Raw genomic sequence first — 19,072 nt, 5'->3', positions numbered from 1 at the left:
ATGCCTGCCAGGGGATCAAGATCCTGGGTTGACAGTCTTCAGGTGTGAAGACATTTAAGGAGGGAGGAATGTAGTGGTTAGCTGGGTTCGATCACCGATAGCCAGTTGGTAGAATACCCTACAAGAGAATTCAGGGCAGGATTGATGGGGAAAAATAGCAACATTTACTTGAAGTTGAGAAAAAAGTCCCGCACATTTAAAGTAGGGAGAAAACCAAACCAGAGTGCATTAATTTTTGATTGGACTCTTGACTTTCAATTTGGTCAAAACTTACCCCATTCAAGAAGAGGTAAAAAAATTAAGTTTACTTAACAATTTTGTTTCAAAATCTGTAGGCCTGTGAAGAACATATATGATCAATAAGACCATCTTGCTTTGGTTTGTTTGGGAATTTCAAAGCCAAAATTGGGAAAAATACCTGCTTTTTAGTATTGGGAATGGGGCCTTATTTCGGCCCCCCTACAGACTCTTAAAAAAATCCCTGCAGGGGGCCTGGTATTGAATCTCGGTCTGGTTCATTGCATTTTCTCCCTCCTTGTTACACAATGACTAATATCAAGGATGAAAACCATTGTTATGGCATTGTATGATATATATATAAATATATAATATATATATATACATGTATAAAAACCAAAAGAGAAAACTATGATGCAAATTCTGAATTTAATATCAATTTCTTGAGATCAGACTGAATTTACAAAGGCAAAAAAAACCTCTAAATAAGGCAATATAGCACACTTAGACCTTGAACCTCTCACACATTCAAGCCTTCTGATAGTTTTGTCTTCAAGGATGTAAATAAATCAATACCAGTACTCTGTTTTTGTTCTTTCACTCCAAGAGATTTCATAAGATTATACATATACATATTACATCACTAGTATACTGAACACATTATTGACTACAGAAATTCTTAGCACATGAACACAATCTCAAACATTGCACAAGCTGATGATGACCTTGAATCAAGAACACATATTTGGAGCACATTTCTGCACAGTAGCCTCCCCTACACACACATGTAGTGGTAAGGAAAAGTAAAGTGCTCTCTAGAATAAAATACTTAGATGATTACAATGCTGGACAAATCAGCATTATACAGCCATTTCCATGGCGATTTTAGGATGAGGATTATACCCCACAATTTCAAAGTCTTCAAACTTGAAGTCATCAATGTCCGCTACTTGTCTTTTGATCACTAATTTAGGAAACGGTTTGGGTTTTCTTTGAAGCTGAATCTTGAGCGGCTCTAGATGGTTGACATAGACATGTGCATCCCCTAAAGTGTGGACAAAATCACCCGGCTTTAGTCCAGTGACATGGGCGATCATGTAAGTCAATAGGGAGTAACTGGCGATATTGAAAGGGACACCCAGACCAATGTCACCGGACCTCTGGTACAGCTGACAGGAAAGCTCTCCATTACAGACATAGAACTGGACAAACGCGTGGCAAGGAGGAAGCGCCATCTTGTTCAGATCGCATGGGTTCCAGGCCGACATGATGATACGTCGGTCATCGGGGTTGTTCTTTATCTTCTCAATCACCTCTTTCAGTTGGTCCACACCCTGACCTACAAAACAGGTTTTCTATTTTAAAAATTTATTGCAGTTTCCTGTTCCAATACTTCATGTTTACCTTAGGGTGTTCTTATTTCAACAGAGACAAGATGCTGCAGTATCTGTAACTTCCCCAATTTCAAAACTTCAAATTAATCAAAAAATGTTTAAATTAGGTCTGGTTACTGTTAACTCTAGTACTTTGAAGAAAAAACGATCAAAGTGCAACATTTATTGAGGGTTGCACGCAGCTGAATTGTTCTTTCTATATAATGAGCTAGGTATACAATATTGCATTTTTAAATTCCTTTGATTTGCTTCAAGTAACTCACAACTGAAGGTGTTTAGAAAAATAGTGCGGAAAACTGGGTGTTGCGAAAGGATGGACAAAGGTAAAACTATATGCCCCGTCCACTTTGTGGCAGGGGAATAAAACTGATAAAAGTGCAACATTTATTGAGGGTTGCATGTGCTCTCTATATATTGAGCTACATATATATTTCATTTCTTTAATTTGCTTCATGTAACTCACAACTGAATAGAAAGATAAGTTGGCTATTTCACTTCACTTGTCTTTCCTATTTCATAACCATTTTCATAATTTTATTTTCTTGTAAATCACATACATCTAATATGGGTTAAAATCTTTAGATAGCCATGCATTGTGCTGGTAAACCTTTGCATAAGAACAGGGTTCTGAAACTTCCCACTATTTTCAAGAAAATATATTCGACAGTTAAAACTGTAATTAACCTTAGAAATGTATGCTAATTCAATCATTCCATTGCTAATTCATTTTCTCTATCCTCACCAGTGTAATCAGCGTGCATGTCCTTATACTCTGCCCCGAAGTGGCGCCACTGGAAACCATACACCGGTCCCAGATCTCCCTCTTCACGATGTGTTAGACCAAGGTTGTCCAGAAATTGACGAGATCCGTTGGCGTCCCAGATGTGAATGCCTTTTTCGCTGAGTTTCCGACCATTAGTACAGCCCTGCACAAACCACAACAGTTCCTCCGCCACGCCGCGCCAGAATACTCGCTTTGTTGTCAGAAGTGGGAAAGACTCACGGAGATTGTACCTAAAAACATCATGTTTACATACATTATAGTGTACTTTTAATTATGAAATTAATCATGATATCTAGTAAAGCATTAACTTGTGCATTATATCTAAAAATCAAAATGTTCATTTTGAACATTTTAAGGATTCAAGATTTCCTCCAAAATTTTGTTTTTCACTTTTAATGATCAAAATCTACCGTCTAATGTGTTTAAAAGGTTTCACACAAAAAGTTTAAGGTTGCACATGACAGAAGCTCATTATAGAGAATTTATTATTTGTTGTGTAAACAAAGATTGAGGCATGTTATTGTTTAAAGTTTGAAAATGTATGGTTATCAACCTTAGTTTATGAAGTATTCTCAATGTGCCATTAGAGCAATAAATGTTAAATTTGTGTCTAAGCAAAATTGGGATGCTTCAAATAAATTTCACTACGCCTAGAGGCCCTGGATTTGTAAACATACACAAAGGGTGTCCGGGTAGCACAGAGGTAACACTCTCGCTTCTCACCGCTGCGACCCGAGTTCGATCCCCGTTATCGGCAGTGGTTGTATGTGAGAGGGTATTGCGGTTGCCCGCTCGGACACGTGGGTTTCCTCCGGGTACTCTGGTTTCCTCCCACATAAATGACCCCCTAGTGCAAACATCCCTGCATCAAAGAACTCCAATGGAAATAAGCTTTCGAGCTTTCATGGGTTATCCTTGGTATTTATGTATGTATGTATGTATATACCGAATAAATATTTAAAAAGGTTTGAGCCTTGTTTACATTATAACAGAATTAAGGCTAAAATATTGCTCTTATCCTTGCATTAATAAGATTCAATGTCCAGATTTTGGTTGACAACTTTAAATGAGTTTGGCCTTAAGCAGCCTATATGATGGTGCCAAATAGATCTAAATGGAAATCATCATACTAGAAGCTTCCCATTTTCAAATCATTATAAGGCTGGATTATCACTAGCCTAGACTTCCCATTAGTACAAACTACAAAGCTACTCAGCTATATAAATCATCACTTTTCAGATTTGTTTAAGAAAGAAACACATTTCTTTAATTACATATAGCTCCGAAAAAGTCTTTCCAAGAGCTTTGGAGAGGTATATTACATGTACATCAAACTTTGAAAGATTTGGCATGCTAGCTTGTGCAAAGGGAGGGGTGTGTGTGAAAACTAAATAATTCAACATCAAACTGAGTATTTTGTCACAATGGAAATATAAAAGTTAGACAGAAATTTACATACAGGAGTAGGATAACACTCAGAAGTTTTCAGTTCACCTCATTTGCATCCCAAATATGGACAAAGTATCGATGCCCGTCCTGTTGCTTTTCCTATAACCACGGTCAATAACTTGCTGCACTGCTTCTAAATAAAGTTCCTCGTCGTGCCTTTCCGATTTGGAGCCCTCATGACTGATTCCGTTCACACGATTCCCTTCTTCAGTGCAAGAATTTGGATCCGTCATCACTGTGTGTTCAATGTTGTTCTTTTTAGGCGCCACTTTTTTTAATGGTTTAAATTTCCGCCAAAACTCCACATTGACCCCGTTTGACCCGGTGGGCGCTAAAACCCGTCAAAAGTCAAAATGTTATTCAGTGACTCATTAAAACGTCTCATATTCGTTCGTTGCGATTCAGTTTGCACAAGATCTCACAATATAAATCATTGAATATATCAATTTGACGCATTTTTTTCTAATGCGAACAAAACTTATCAAACTCTTTCCCGGAAATTATCACGTCTGTTCGATTACCTTCTTATTTTAGGGTTTTATAAACCATTCCGGCGAGAAATGGCCGCATCTTGTATCCAATGTAAATCAATTTATATTTTTGTGTTTTGTTGGTCGATTCATTTGAGTATCTCGTCTTTAGATTGTAAAACGTGTCATAGCGAAATGATGATAGGTCACCACAGCGTTGCACTTTGTAATTCTTAAACACAACTGAGTTTTTGCTTGCTTTCAATTTCAACAGTAAGAATTTACAAATAGGTCTAGTGAAATACCTCAAAATAGCAGGGATAATTTGGGTTTTAATCACAATACATATACATTTACATATAATTACACTTGGAGGCATTTCTGTTTGGATGGTGGCACATTTCTGCCATCACTTGTAATTATGTCGTCTTGTCAGATAATCCAAGATTCCTCTTATCCCCGCTTTTATATTGTGACATGTGCGGGGGAGAGTCAGAGCGGACTCCATATTGAAAAGTGGGAATTCAACGACACTAGCTGGTCTCGCTGCTTTACCAACCTCTTACAACTTGATTTCCCGGATCTATCTTCCAAGACGCGGGGGATTCAGTTATTGGATTCGAAGATTGTTCTACAAATGGATCATGATTAATATGATGCTATCGCCTTTTAAACAATGGAATTTTATGTGTTCATGTGCTGACGTCATGCGCAAAGAAATTGAATGGCGAGGCGGCGACCTAATTCAAGTGATGCTTCATTTGTCGGTGTTAGGCCGTTTAAACGGCGATAGCATCGTATTAATAAATTATGATCTATAATGTAGAATAATCTTCTGATAAATGAATCTTTGCATCAAGGAGGATAGATATAAATAAAGTTGTAAGAGGTAGGTAAAGCAGCGACACCAGCTGGTGTCACTGAATTCCCACTTTTCAATATGGAATCCGCTCTGACTCTCCCCTGCACATGTCTTGATATAAAAGCGGGAATAAGAGTCGGAGGAATCTTGGATTAGTCAGATAATTATATAGGCTTGTCAGATAATTATGTCTTCTTCCAGTAAAGTGAAGGGCCGCACTATTAGTCTACGTATGGCATTGTCTCACTTGGGTTAGAAAGCATGTAAGTGGATGAGGGGGGAATCCATACCACTGACTCTGTCATACATGCACCTTCACTCTTTCGAGTCAATTTTTCGAAAAAAATCCCGATTCATATTTTCTCATCTTTTAATTCTGATATGCTAATGCCATTTGCTGACATCTACTTTCCGTCTTAATATTTGACAAGTCAACATTATGATTTGACACGATGACATAATTATCCCACAAAATGATAAATTATGTTGTCAGCTGGAACATCATGTCTCTTGTCAGATCTTTATATCTGCTTTGCAGATCATGTTTGGTGTGAAAGTATTTATACATTTACTTTTTAAATTTTATATTATTTGACAAGTCAATATGATTAACCAATAAGTCGATATGATTATCTGATAAGTGATGGCAGAAATATGCCACCATAATTTTGGGATCAAGCTGGGATTAATTGACATAATGCGATAAACATAGTCTTATTCTTTGATATGTTGCTCCATGTCACAGGCTATACATGTATAAAAAGGTACAAAACTTTCAAAAAATGTCCGTTAGTGTTAATCATATGTAAAGGATGCTAAGGAAAAACTAGATACATGTAAGTTATGCTGAAAAATGCAGATAACATTTTGTAGATGTGCAAGTCATCTATGATCATGATGATTCCCACAATTTGGTTAACAAAAACAAAACTATATTATTTTGACCTGATTTTTAAAAAAAACCCAACTACATTATAAATTGGTGACATTGATGCAAAATAAAAGTCAGTTTACAATATCATGTACCATATCAAACAATGCCAGAAAATAGTTAGGTGACGAATTCAATCTCTATTTCTTATTTCAGTTTATCTCACTGAGCAGTTTGCTGCGTAGCGGAAGAAAATGAGTAAATAACAATGGCGCAGAAGGAGGAGGGGTCACATCCTGCCAGTTACGATGACCTTCATGTGACCCGTGACCTCCCAACTCCTCATGGGGTACAGAAACTACAACCACTGTGAAATATATTACTTATTTATAGACTTATATTTTCATGGTGGTTCAATTATTTTATATTGGCATTGTGCACTCAATCAACCATCCACACACATTCACTGACACTCAACACTTATCAAGCACACACATTCACTGACACTCAACACTTATCAAGCACACACATTCACTGACACTCAACACTTAACAAGCACACACAATCACTGACACTCAACACTCACAACCACACACATTCACTGACACTCAACACTCATAAGCACACACATTCACTGACACTCAACACTCACAACCACACACATTCACTGACACTCAACATTTAACAAGCACACACATTCACTGACACTCAACACTCATAAGCACACACATTCACTGACACTCAACACTTAACAAGCACACACATTCACTGACACTCAACACTCACAACCACACACATTCACTGACACTCAACATTTAACAAGCACACACATTCACTGACACTCAACACTTAACAAGCACACACATTCACTGACACTCAACACTCATAAGCACACACATTCACTGACACTCAACACTTAACAAGCACACACATTCACTGACACTCAACATTTAACAAGCACACACATTCACTGACACTCAACATTTAACAACCACACACATTCACTGACACTCAACACTTAACAAGCACACACAATCACTGACACTCAATGCTTAACAAGCACACACATTCACTGACACTCAACACTTAACAAGCACACACATTCACTGACACTCAACACTTAACAAGCACACACATTCACTGACACTCAATGCTTAACAAGCACACACATTCACTGACACTCAACATTTAACAAGCACACACATTCACTGACACTCAACATTTAACAAGCACACACATTCACTGACACTCAACACTCACAACCACACACATTCACTAACACTCAACACTTAACAAGCACACACATTCACTGACACTCAACGCTTAACAACCACACACATTCACTGACACTCAACATTTAACAAGCACACACAATCACTGACACTCAATGCTTAACAAGCACACACATTCACTGACACTCAACACTTAACAAGCACACACATTCACTGACACTCAACACTTAACAAGCACACACATTCACTGACACTCAATGCTTAACAAGCACACACATTCACTGACACTCAACATTTAACAAGCACACACATTCACTGACACTCAACATTTAACAAGCACACACATTCACTGACACTCAACAGCACACACATTCACTGACACTCAACATTTAACAAGCACACACATTCACTGACACTCAACACTCACAAGCACATACATTCACTGACACTCAACATTTAACAACCACACACATTCACTAACACTCAACGCTTAACAACCACACACATTCACTGACACTCAACACTTAACAAGCACACACATTCACTGACACTCAACACTCACAACCACACACATTCACTGACACTCAACATTTAACAAGCACACACATTCACTGACACTCAACACTTAACAAGCACACACATTCACTGACACTCAACACTCATAAGCACACACATTCACTGACACTCAACAAGCACACACATTCACTGACACTCAACATTTAACAAGCACACACATTCACTGACACTCAACATTTAACAACCACACACATTCACTGACACTCAACACTTAACAAGCACACACAATCACTGACACTCAATGCTTAACAAGCACACACATTCACTGACACTCAACACTTAACAAGCACACACATTCACTGACACTCAACACTTAACAAGCACACACATTCACTGACACTCAATGCTTAACAAGCACACACATTCACTGACACTCAACATTTAACAAGCACACACATTCACTGACACTCAACATTTAACAAGCACACACATTCACTGACACTCAACACTCACAACCACACACATTCACTAACACTCAACACTTAACAAGCACACACATTCACTGACACTCAACGCTTAACAACCACACACATTCACTGACACTCAACATTTAACAAGCACACACAATCACTGACACTCAATGCTTAACAAGCACACACATTCACTGACACTCAACACTTAACAAGCACACACATTCACTGACACTCAACACTTAACAAGCACACACATTCACTGACACTCAATGCTTAACAAGCACACACATTCACTGACACTCAACATTTAACAAGCACACACATTCACTGACACTCAACATTTAACAAGCACACACATTCACTGACACTCAACACTCACAAGCACACACATTCACTGACACTCAACATTTAACAAGCACACACATTCACTGACACTCACAAGCACATACATTCACTGACACTCAACATTTAACAACCACACACATTCACTAACACTCAACGCTTAACAACCACACACATTCACTAACACTCAACACTTAACAAGCACACACATTCACTGACACTCAACATTTAACAAGCACACACATTCACTGACACTCAACACTTAACAAGCACACACAATCACTGACACTCGACACTCACATTCACTGACACTCACAATCGCACAAACACCCCCCCCCCCCCCCCGAAAAAAACAAACAAAACCCCAAAACAAAAATAAAAAAAATAAAAAAATAAAGCCAAACAAACAAACAAAATATTCAAAAAATTTCTTCTGAAAAGATCTAACCCTAATATAAATAAATGATACCACAGTGTAGAATAGAAAAAAAGATAGAGAATTGAGTAAAATTATCTTAATTAATGTGTATTGTTTAAAGTAGGGTTTGTGTTTTTGTTGTTTTATTTAATCTGATTAAAATACAGATCTCTCACGCAGTGCACTATTTGAAAGATATGTATTTTAATCAGACTGCTGTTTGTCTTTTCAAAGTCTCCACTCCGCCGGGAAACAAAGTCGCTGCATGATTTACGTTTAGCTGTACGGACTTCTGAGGAGAAAAAGGTGACAGAATTCCTCACCTCGTGTGATTCTGAAATCAGACAACAAACAAAGGTAGCAAAACCAGAAAATGTAAGGCAGTGCTCATCAATTATATATAAATACCCAATTCCATATCATACCCCAAATCAACCCAAGACCCCAGTATCAGTCCGAGGGCCAAAGGCCTGTGTGTAGTAGAAGAAGAAAAAAGCAGAAAAAGTTCGATTTTAACCCTTTCTTGCCTAATTACAATTTGATGGTAAAAAACAAGGGATTTCAATATATCAATGCTTAATAAAACTTAATAAAATTTATGGTGAACAGAAAATCAGTTATTTGATAAAGATCATAAATCTAGACGAAATAAGGTATATTCCTTAGACTTTACATTTTCAATTTTCTTGCCATTAATATCTCTACAAATTATAATGATAGCCATTTTCCTCATGAATGCATTGAATTGTAAATGATGCATGTCATCTTCACAAGTCAAGGGTTATTGATTCGTTACCTCGCACTAACCCTTGACATCAGTCGCTATTTAAAAGTTGGGCTCGAGAAGAAGGATGACGCAATACGCTAAAATTAATCAGCCAATGGAATTTCTTGTTTCAGATGAAAGTTTGGTAAGGGAATAAACAGAAAGTAAAAATTGGCGTCCGTTGACGAAAAGATATGTGAAAAACATCAAATCGATCATTTGACTGAAAACCAAAACTTTCAATATCATGTATCAGAGAAGGAAAAGATGTTTTTATTGGGACTAAAACCGGCAGTGGTAAATCGCTATCTTACGAAGTTGTTCGCATTATTTTGGACAATTTGTTTAATTTGTTAAAACATAGTCGACAAACGTACTTCGACAATCCATCATTTTCATTCGGATCATACCCCAAATCCTCGTCTGATTGTTTCTTCAAGCAAAACGAACTCCCGAAAATCAATCGACGGTATCTGTCTTGTACTAATTGGCCACAAATTTTACACCATAATGCCTTCGCCATGCGTGTTTACTGTTTAGTTTTGTTTTCGACCGATATAAAAGCCGTTGTCTGATTGGTTTGCAGCTTCAGGCTGCAAACCAATCATATGCTTCTTCTCGAGCCCAACTTTTAAATAGCGACTGATGTCAAGGGTTAGTGCGAGGTAACGAATCAATAACCCTTGACTTGTGAAGATGGATGCATGTATGAATACAGATCAATTTAGTATGACAATCTTCATGGTTGTGAATTCAGACAGAAATGAAAGTAGAATGTAAATATAAGAAATAAACTTAAAATTCATGAAGGTATGATCTGCGAAGCTTCACGCTGGCATTCTTTATTAGCACTTCATGGCATATGCAGGTGTGAAGTGTTGCAGTTCATATCATCGTGTATTTTCATAATTAAAAATTTATTTCTTAAATAAATAAAGAATCTGATGTAAACATGACAGTACATGTATAGATGTAATGGGTTTCAGTGTCAATATATATTTCTCACACACTTGTAGTGAGTTTCAATGTCAATATATATATTTCTCACACACTTGTAGTGAGTTTCAATGTCAATATATATATTTCTCACACACTTGTAGTGAGTTTCAATGTCAATATACATTTCTCACACACTTGTAGTGAGTTTCAATGTCAATATATATATTTCTCACACACTTGTAGTGAGTTTCAATGTCAATATATATATTTCTCACACACTTGTAGTGAGTTTCAATGTCAATATATATATTTCTCACACACTTGTAGTGAGTTTCAATGTCAATATATATATTTCTCACACACTTGTAGTGAGTTTCAATGTCAATATATATATTTCTCACACACTTGTAGTGAGTTTCAATGTCAATATATATATTTCTCACACACTTGTAGTGAGTTTCAATGTCAATATACATGTCTCACACACTTGTAGTGAGTTTCAATGCAGGGGTGGATCCTGGAATTTTTTAAAGGAGGGGTTCTGCCATTAATTTTGGTTTTTCAAAAGGGGGTTCCACCCTTAAAATTTTATTACAGATTTGTTCCTGAGAATATCCTTCAGATGTTGATAAAAGTTATGTTACAATTTGTTATTGATAAAGGTGTTACTTAGTCATTTGAATTGTATCATGTGTTGACTTTTGTTGCCATTTTCCTGGGTAATAGACCATGCCATAGTCACGTGATTCGCCACAGTGATTAACCATTTTAGATAGTTTTATGTGCGTATCATAAACAAAATGGTCGATATGATTGCATTAAATGTTAGAGTAATAAGGTTCTTTACTTTTGTAGAAACACATTTACTTCTAGTATTCTTGTCAAGAACATTGATATGTTGTATATTTTCTTCATTATTTGGGAATTATAGCAGATTGTTTAAAAAAAAAAGGTGGGGAAATGACCAGAAATGATGACATAAATATTGAGGAAAGAGTAGCTGCTTTCTCACACTATGTTTCATAATCTAGTGTTTTTAGAAATTATCACACTCTGAACTGCTGGGATTGCAGAAAAAGCAAATCTGTTTTTAGCTCACCTTAGCCGAAGACTCAAGTGAACTTTTCTGATCAAAATTTGTCCGTTGTCTGCGTCGTCGTTGTTGGTGTAAACTTTTCACATTTTAATCTTCTTCTCAAGAACCACTGGGCCAGTTATAACCAAACTTGGCCAAAAGCATCCTTGGGTAAAGGGATTTCAAGTTTGTTCAAATGAAGGGCCATGCCCCCTTCAAAGGGGAGATAATCACAAAAATGCAAAAATAGGGTGGGGTCATTTAAAAATCTTCTTCTCAAGAACCAATGAGCCAGAAGAGCTGAAATTTACCTGAAAGCTTCCTGACATAGTGCAGATTCAAGTTTGTTCAAATCATGGCCCCCAGGGGTAGATTGAGGCCACAATAGGGGATCAGAGTTTTACATGGGATATTGGGAATAAATGGAAAAAACCTTTAAAAATCATCCTCTCAAGAACCAATGGGCCAGAGGAGCTGAGACTTACATGAAAGCTTCCTGACATAGTGCAGATTCAAGTTTGTAAAAATCATGGTGTCCAGGGGTAGGTTGGGGCCACAATATGGACAAAGGTTTTACATGCAAATATATATGGAAAGTCTTCAGATATGGGCCAAGGTAATTCAGATGAGCAATATGGTCCTTGGGCCTCTTGTTCCAATATCATTTAATGAGTTTTTGGAAAAGTTTTGCAATTTCCGTGTGAAAACCATCCGTTTGTGCTCATGGCTTGTTTTATAAAATTTGATAAATTTAATGCACAAATGAAACAAAGGACTGCAAGGCAATAAGAAGAATGGCAATAATGAATTATGTTTTTAATTAAAACCATAGAGAAAAACTCCTATTGACTGTAGGGTTGCATATGAAATGTTTCAGATACCAGATTCTGGATTTGAAGGCAGTGGGACGACACATCAGATCCAAGATGAGGCAGCCATTTTAGGAGATGTGGGTGGCGGTCAGTCCAATGACTCCTCCCAGACAGAAGTGGGCGAGTCCCCACGTTTACTTCTAGTGTCCACAAAGATCAGGAACAGCATTTACTTCAGACATAGCATCAAACCCAGCGTGATTTTTGTCCAGTACAAATATGACTCCATGACAATAGAGGGAATTCTGGGTAAAGTTTTCTTCCTTTACTTGATCTTAATGTTAATATGACACCAGAACAGAGTCTTAAGTCAATAGAAACTGGCACATATTGATCACCAAGATGCATAGTTTTCATGAGAACGATGGTAACTCAAAATTCACAACTTTAATTTGAAATATGTTTGTTCTAGAGATGTGAAAAAGATTTGGAAGAAAAGAAAACTTATTCCTCCAGTCAAATTGTATAGTATCTGACAGAATGCAACATTTTACTTGTGTAGCACTGGTAAACCAGACTCTGAGTGACAGAAAAGTGGACAGTATAGCTCTGATGATGAGCTGCAGTGGTCCGAACATCCAGATCTCCGGGAAGGATGACAAGGTCTGGCTGCATTCACTTACAAGTGGCCAGTCCTGATGTTTAATTTCTTTGAAAAGTTTGCAATAAGATCCCTTATTTCCACAGAAAATTTACTATGAATTTCATGTTTGAGAGAAAAATTTGGAAATGGTTAACTGTTACTAGCTGTGGAAGGGCTTGTTTTTCGTGGGGTCAGATTTTTATGATTTGAGGAAAAGTAGCATGCTTATGTTGTTCTGTATGATGTACTTTACTTTCTCCTGTCAAACCGATTTCATGGATACATCTATGAGTCACAGAACGTAAATGCAAAAATTACCCCCCTCCTCCATCAGGCCTGAAAATCATAAATTTTACATTGTAATGTCCGTAGTATTTCCATTAAAAGGGTACTGATCTTATTACTATAAGGTGGTCTCCAAGGACACTGTTTGTGAGAATCAGCAGATCAAAGACTTTTTCATGACCCTTGTGACCTCCCACTTGAACTTTGACACTGACTGCCCTCACCTTGACTTCCTTGCCTGTAATGCTGTTCTTCACCCGGACGGATTGGCCATTTTAAAGGAGCTGGAAAATCTGGTGAAAGTAAGTCCCAAATATGCATACAGTTGTAAAAGTCCCAAATCTGCATACAGTTGTAAAAGTAAGTCCCAAATCTGCATACAGTTGTAAAAGTAAGTCCCAAATCTGCATACAGTTGTAAAAGTAACATTGACAAAAATTTTGCATGAACACTGATTTCGTGATTGCTAGGTTACATGTGTATTTCGTGATCGCAAGGTTACACGTGTATTTTGTGATCGCTAGATTACACGTGTATTTCGTGATCGCTAGATTACATGTGTATTTCGTGATCGCTAGGTTACATGTGTATTTCGTGTGCATTATTTTATGTCAGCTGTGTATTGATGTTATTTAGGAATGTAATGTTTTATTTTGATGTTTGCTTTGACAATTGTAGGTTAAAGTGACAATGGCTCGAGACATCGCTGGAAATGATAGCAAGCAGAGTTCTGAAAATAAAATGTAAGTTCGTATAATAGTACTAGAATATGTTGAGCGCTGATGTCTTCATTTTTTCTGTACCTTGAATCATCCTTTAGCTTATGGGCATTAAAGTCCCAGGTTTTCAAGGATATCATTTTCTGCCGTATATTTATAAATATGATAGTCTTGTAATGTGTAGTGGTCACCCATGCAAGGACTGATCACGCTCGCCATTGCTTAACTTCCGTGATCAAGAGAGAGACTCTACCACATCAGTAGTAAAGCTATCTCACTTGCGAGGCAGTATAAGTCCCCTAGATACTGCCCGCTACACTCTCCTGCAAAAGTTATATAGATCCATCCAAATCAGAATAGAATTCAACGATTCCTCTGATATGTATAGAGTTTATACTGTATAGTATATGATAATATATATATATATTAATTCTATAGTAATTTGATCCGAAGAGTTGGATCACGTCGAGTTGACGGGCGTGGATCATCAGATCAAACGAGATGCTTTGCATCTTGTTTCATCTGATGATCTGTGCCTGCCTGTCAACGAGATGTGATCCAACTCTTCAGATCAAGTTACTGTAGGAATGATAAATTTATCTATACCCCCTTATGTATTTTTAAATCCACATTTATAAGATAATAAATGTAATCCAAATTATCAAAAATCAAAGCCATACAGCGAAATTATATTTTGTGTATGCAGTTTTGTTTTTGACGCGATCAATATTTTCCACAAAAAACGTTGCGTTGATGCATTGTGACGTCATCAGTTTCAGAGGATACTGATACGGAATCAGAAAACCACAGTGTGGTGATCCGGATAGTCAGATCACACTCTGTGAAATCAACAATATCAAAAACGAAACATTGATGGGTATATGATAAATATCAGTAATTGTGTGTTCTTGATATCAGAATACATGTGCAACACATTTCATTATATGCATTTGCCTATTATCACTATACATTTATATTCCTATAAAGATCACAATTTAATGCCATATTACATTACATGTACTATTGAAGCCTGTGGGTATTTGTCTATAATTCTGAGAGTCTGTCAGCATAAGTAATTTCCAACAAAATCAACAATATAATCAAAATTAGATGTTGGATCTGCTCACATACTTAATACACAAACATGAATTCTGATTGGCTGAAAATCCAGGTTCTGATCAGGTCAGAATTATCTTAATTGCTTCATGTTGATGTTATTACAAATACTACTGCATAGTAATGATAAAGTGGGGGGGGGGGGGGGGGGGGGGGGGGGGGGGGGGTGGGGGGGTCACTCAATAACCAGGAAAATGTGTACAAATGCTGATTCTTGTATTATTGATTTTTTTCCTGTAGAAATGTAGGTAAACTGTACTTCCGTATGGAGAAATTGAGAGGTTTAAGTGGAAACAATCAGCAGTCGTTGGCAGGATTTGAGAAAATACAGACTGTCGGAAAAGGTATAGCAGAAAACTTATTTCTCTCATTGTTGGAAGCTGATTTGAAGCAGGGACATATTGTATTTTTTATATAACTAAGGAATACCACAAATGCAATCATTAAGGATTTAGCACACTGATTTTGACTACGGATAACTCTGTTTACCTGATCAGGATATAGGGCTCACGGTGGGTGTGACCAGTCGACAGGGGATGCTTACTCCTCCTAGGCACATGATCCCACCTCTGGTGTGTCCAGGGGTCCGTGTTTGCCCAACAATCTATTTTGTATTGCTTATGAGATTGATCACTGTTCATTATCTTCACCTTTCATTTAAATACTTCTAAAACCAACAGGTGCATATGGTGCTGCTGTTCTGTACAGGAAGAAAGACGACGACTCGCTTGTCATCCTGAAGGAAATTAACATGCATGACCTAAATGCTGCGGAGAGACAGCTAGCTCTGAATGAGGTAACAGACAATTGTTTAATTTTAGATTAAATGTACCTACCAACTTTTGACAATTTCTTTTAGGGATTTATTAATTAGAATTGCCCTGATATTGTCATTGTGGGGAAAATGCAGTCCTCAATGAGGAATGCAGTGTAGACGGAAAATTGGGGTAAACTTTTAATGACCCGGATTTAGTCGATTAGGATTGATATCGAGTTAACTTGTTCGAAGAATGACCATTGCAATCAATGTAGCCCTACCTTTGTCTCTGTCTAGGTCTCTATCCTGGCCATGCTGGATCACCCAAACATCATCAGCTATTACGACAGTTTTGAGGAAGATGGGGTTCTGATGATCGAGATTGAATATGCTGATGGAGGGTAAATAAACCTGTATTTATCGCTCAGCTGTGTACTGGCTGTTGAAAGTCATGTCATGAAGTTAATGTACAATCCAAGATGTTAATTGATAGGGTCTATGGATGTAGATAATTTGCCAGACTACAGATTCTATTTTGTTTGATTATGAATAGTGTACTGGTAGAGGTTGGGTGATATTTTTCACTGACTTTATTTTGTTAATCCAGTATATATACATACATATTAATCCAGTATATATAATACATACATATTAATCCAGTATATATACCTACATATTAATCCAGTATATATACATATATATTAATCCAGTATATATACATACATATTTAAGATTTAGTTATAAATAAAAAATATTCACTTATTTAATTATGTATTTTTTTCATGTGAAATATGTGAATGCATGTTTAGGTGAACAACATTGTTTTCCCTACAGAACTCTGGCCCAGAAACTGGCTGGTATTGCTGCCAAAGACAAGAACTTGGAAGAGAAGGAGATTCTTCAGATCTCTCAGCAGATCGTAGCGGCCATCAGACACATCCATGAACACAACATACTCCACAGGTATGTGTCTTATAAATCAGTGTTACATACTCCACAGGTGTGTGTCTTATAAATCAGTGTTACATACTCCACAGGTGTGTGTCTTATAAATCAGTGTTACATACTCCACAGGTGTGTGTCTTATAAATCAGTGTTACATACTCCACAGGTGCGTGTCTTATAAATCAGTGTTACATACTCCACAGGTGTGTGTCTTATAAATCAGTGTTACATGTTCTCCAGAGGTTAGAGTGTGCTCGGCGCACCACGTTTCTGCAAATTGATATTACGTTTCTTCAAAAAATTGTTACAATTCCACAAATTTTGTTTTACTATTCCGCAAAAAATATGGCATTACGAATCTGCAAGTATCTTACCTGGATTACAGTTAAAACCAGTATGCTATAAGTTCCAAGTGTATCATTATATAAATATACACACTGTGCAATGAATGATGAATATTTCGTGAAGTTTAGTGTTGACGTATAAACATTTGTACAGAACTACTAGTATGGCATGAAGATCAGGCCTGGATTTATTGAAGTAAACTTAAGTTGAAACTTGAACTTAAGTCTGACATTTTACTCAAGTTTTGACTGCTTCAGTTAAAGAAAACTCAAACTTAAGTTTTGAAATTTTTGTGAGAAACCCAAGCCAGGTTTACATAATGCAAGTGAAGACAAACCTGTCTACTAATACCTATACATTAAGTTTTTAAAGAAATCGCAAAGAACTTTTAAACACAGTTGAATAGTTTATTATGAGACTGTGGTCAATAATTAGCTTTCTGCTAACTCCAAGAGTATAATCGCTTTATGTTATATGTACAAACTCTATCTATAAAACGTCAATTTTAAATCTCGATTTGACCGACAGGGACCTGAAGACGGCCAATATATTCCTGACCAAGGAGGGAGTGGTGAAGGTCGGGGATTTTGGGATTTCTAAGATGTTGAGCTCTGCTAACAAGGGAGCTAACACAGTTCTGGGAACCCCTTACTACATCAGTCCAGAAATGGTAAGTCAAGCAGGGCTTTTGACTTTACCATAGATATAGCAGATAACATTTCATTCATTAATTTTTTATTTTCATGTAATTTTTACATGGAATAAAGATTCATGAAAATTTAATTTTCATGAATAAAATACGACTTTTTTAACGGCTGGGAATACAGTGGAGCCTCGGTAATCCGGACGCCATTAATCCGGACGCTTCACCTTCCGGACGATTTTTCTAGGGAACGGAATTTTTATACATTATTTTGCATCACTAATCCGGAAATTCGCGTTCCGGATCCGGACGGTCACTTTTTACTACAAAACGTTATTATGCATTGAAAATTGTACCGTTAATCCGGACAGTAGTTTTGTTTAGGGAAGGTCTGTGTCGGACAATTTTAGCAAGGTGTAAATTATAAAGAAAACAAGCCAAACTGTCTAATTGAAGCGATTACCTGTACCCTGTCAACACCTCCCTATAATTAAGTGGTGTGTGATGATATGTCAATTAGATAGCACGTGCCGATTGAGACATTGTATTGCCAATTTTCGCATATAAGATCTTTATTGCGTGTAGTGTTGAATTTTGTATATAAATCTGTAGCATATTATTTTATAGTCTTGATCAATAGCCTAATAGTATTAATAAATTAAACATGCCGTAATGATAATTTTGTTAACTGCTACATGTGCTACACATATCAATTGTACTGATTCGTAAATTGATTATCGGCTTATGCAAATCTAAAGAGTGTAGATTATACTTCTAGATTCTGAATTTTATACTGTTGATTGGCTTGAAATATACATGTATGTTCATGCACATGTATATGTAGTAAGTTTTTAACGTTCAGAATGTCACGCATGTAGAATGTACCTGTGTACGATTGATTCTTGTTACGATGTTGTAGAGCTTTATTGCTTTCGAATTTTTAAACTCTGGGTAGAAGTGAGAAAATTCCCATTTTAAG

General features: G+C 36.9%; 2 protein-coding genes across 5 annotated transcripts in view; one reads left to right on the top strand and one right to left on the bottom strand.

Moving 5' to 3' along the window:
- Positions 1–652: 652 nt before the first annotated feature.
- On the bottom strand, positions 653–10,457 carry LOC125674030 (thymidylate synthase-like). Of its 2 annotated transcripts, XM_056158456.1 has the most exons (5): positions 9,845–9,861; positions 9,323–9,382; positions 3,910–4,195; positions 2,374–2,645; positions 653–1,576 (listed from the first exon to the last, which is right to left on the bottom strand). In XM_056158456.1, exons 3-5 carry the CDS (start codon positions 4,095–4,097, stop codon positions 1,098–1,100), a joined length of 939 nt encoding a protein of 312 aa, XP_056014431.1. In that variant the 5' UTR covers positions 4,098–4,195; positions 9,323–9,382; positions 9,845–9,861; the 3' UTR covers positions 653–1,097. The 2 variants fall into 2 exon arrangements, with proteins under 2 accessions (XP_056014431.1, XP_048766990.1); XM_048911033.2 differs by lacking the exons at positions 9,323–9,382; positions 9,845–9,861 and adding an exon at positions 10,192–10,457.
- Positions 4,397–19,072, top strand: part of LOC125674029 (uncharacterized) — a 39,936-nt gene continuing 25,260 nt past the window's right edge. For 2 of the 3 annotated variants that reach the window (XM_048911023.2, XM_048911022.2), the window contains exons 1-12: positions 4,397–4,446; positions 6,284–6,416; positions 9,283–9,405; positions 12,706–12,949; positions 13,203–13,303; positions 13,694–13,870; positions 14,247–14,311; positions 15,644–15,747; positions 16,084–16,199; positions 16,458–16,561; positions 16,995–17,123; positions 17,979–18,120. In XM_048911023.2, coding sequence (XP_048766980.2) covers positions 6,336–6,416; positions 9,283–9,405; positions 12,706–12,949; positions 13,203–13,303; positions 13,694–13,870; positions 14,247–14,311; positions 15,644–15,747; positions 16,084–16,199; positions 16,458–16,561; positions 16,995–17,123; positions 17,979–18,120 — 1,386 coding nt within the window. In that variant the 5' untranslated portion in view covers positions 4,397–4,446; positions 6,284–6,335. Of the gene's footprint in view, positions 4,447–6,283; positions 6,417–8,135; positions 10,112–12,705; positions 12,950–13,202; positions 13,304–13,693; positions 13,871–14,246; positions 14,312–15,643; positions 15,748–16,083; positions 16,200–16,457; positions 16,562–16,994; positions 17,124–17,978; positions 18,121–19,072 lie in introns of those variants that run through there. The other variant, XM_048911032.2, reaches the window with a different exon arrangement.

Source organism: Ostrea edulis, chromosome 3 (genome assembly GCF_947568905.1).
Source record: "Ostrea edulis chromosome 3, xbOstEdul1.1, whole genome shotgun sequence".
NCBI classification, from domain to species: Eukaryota; Metazoa; Mollusca; class Bivalvia; order Ostreida; family Ostreidae; genus Ostrea; species Ostrea edulis.
This window is presented reverse-complemented; position numbering and strand designations above follow the sequence as displayed.

Excerpts from the sequence above, each read along its gene's own strand:
- LOC125674030 (XM_048911033.2), bottom strand. The coding sequence starts at position 10,222 with ATGATCCGAATGAAAATGATGGATTGTCGAA. Across the intron at positions 2,646-3,909 it reads ATATTTGGGATGCAAATGAG|GTACAATCTCCGTGAGTCTT; the intron begins GTGAACTGAAAA and ends TGATGTTTTTAG. Across the intron at positions 1,577-2,373 it reads CATGCACGCTGATTACACTG|GTCAGGGTGTGGACCAACTG; the intron begins GTGAGGATAGAG and ends CCTGTTTTGTAG.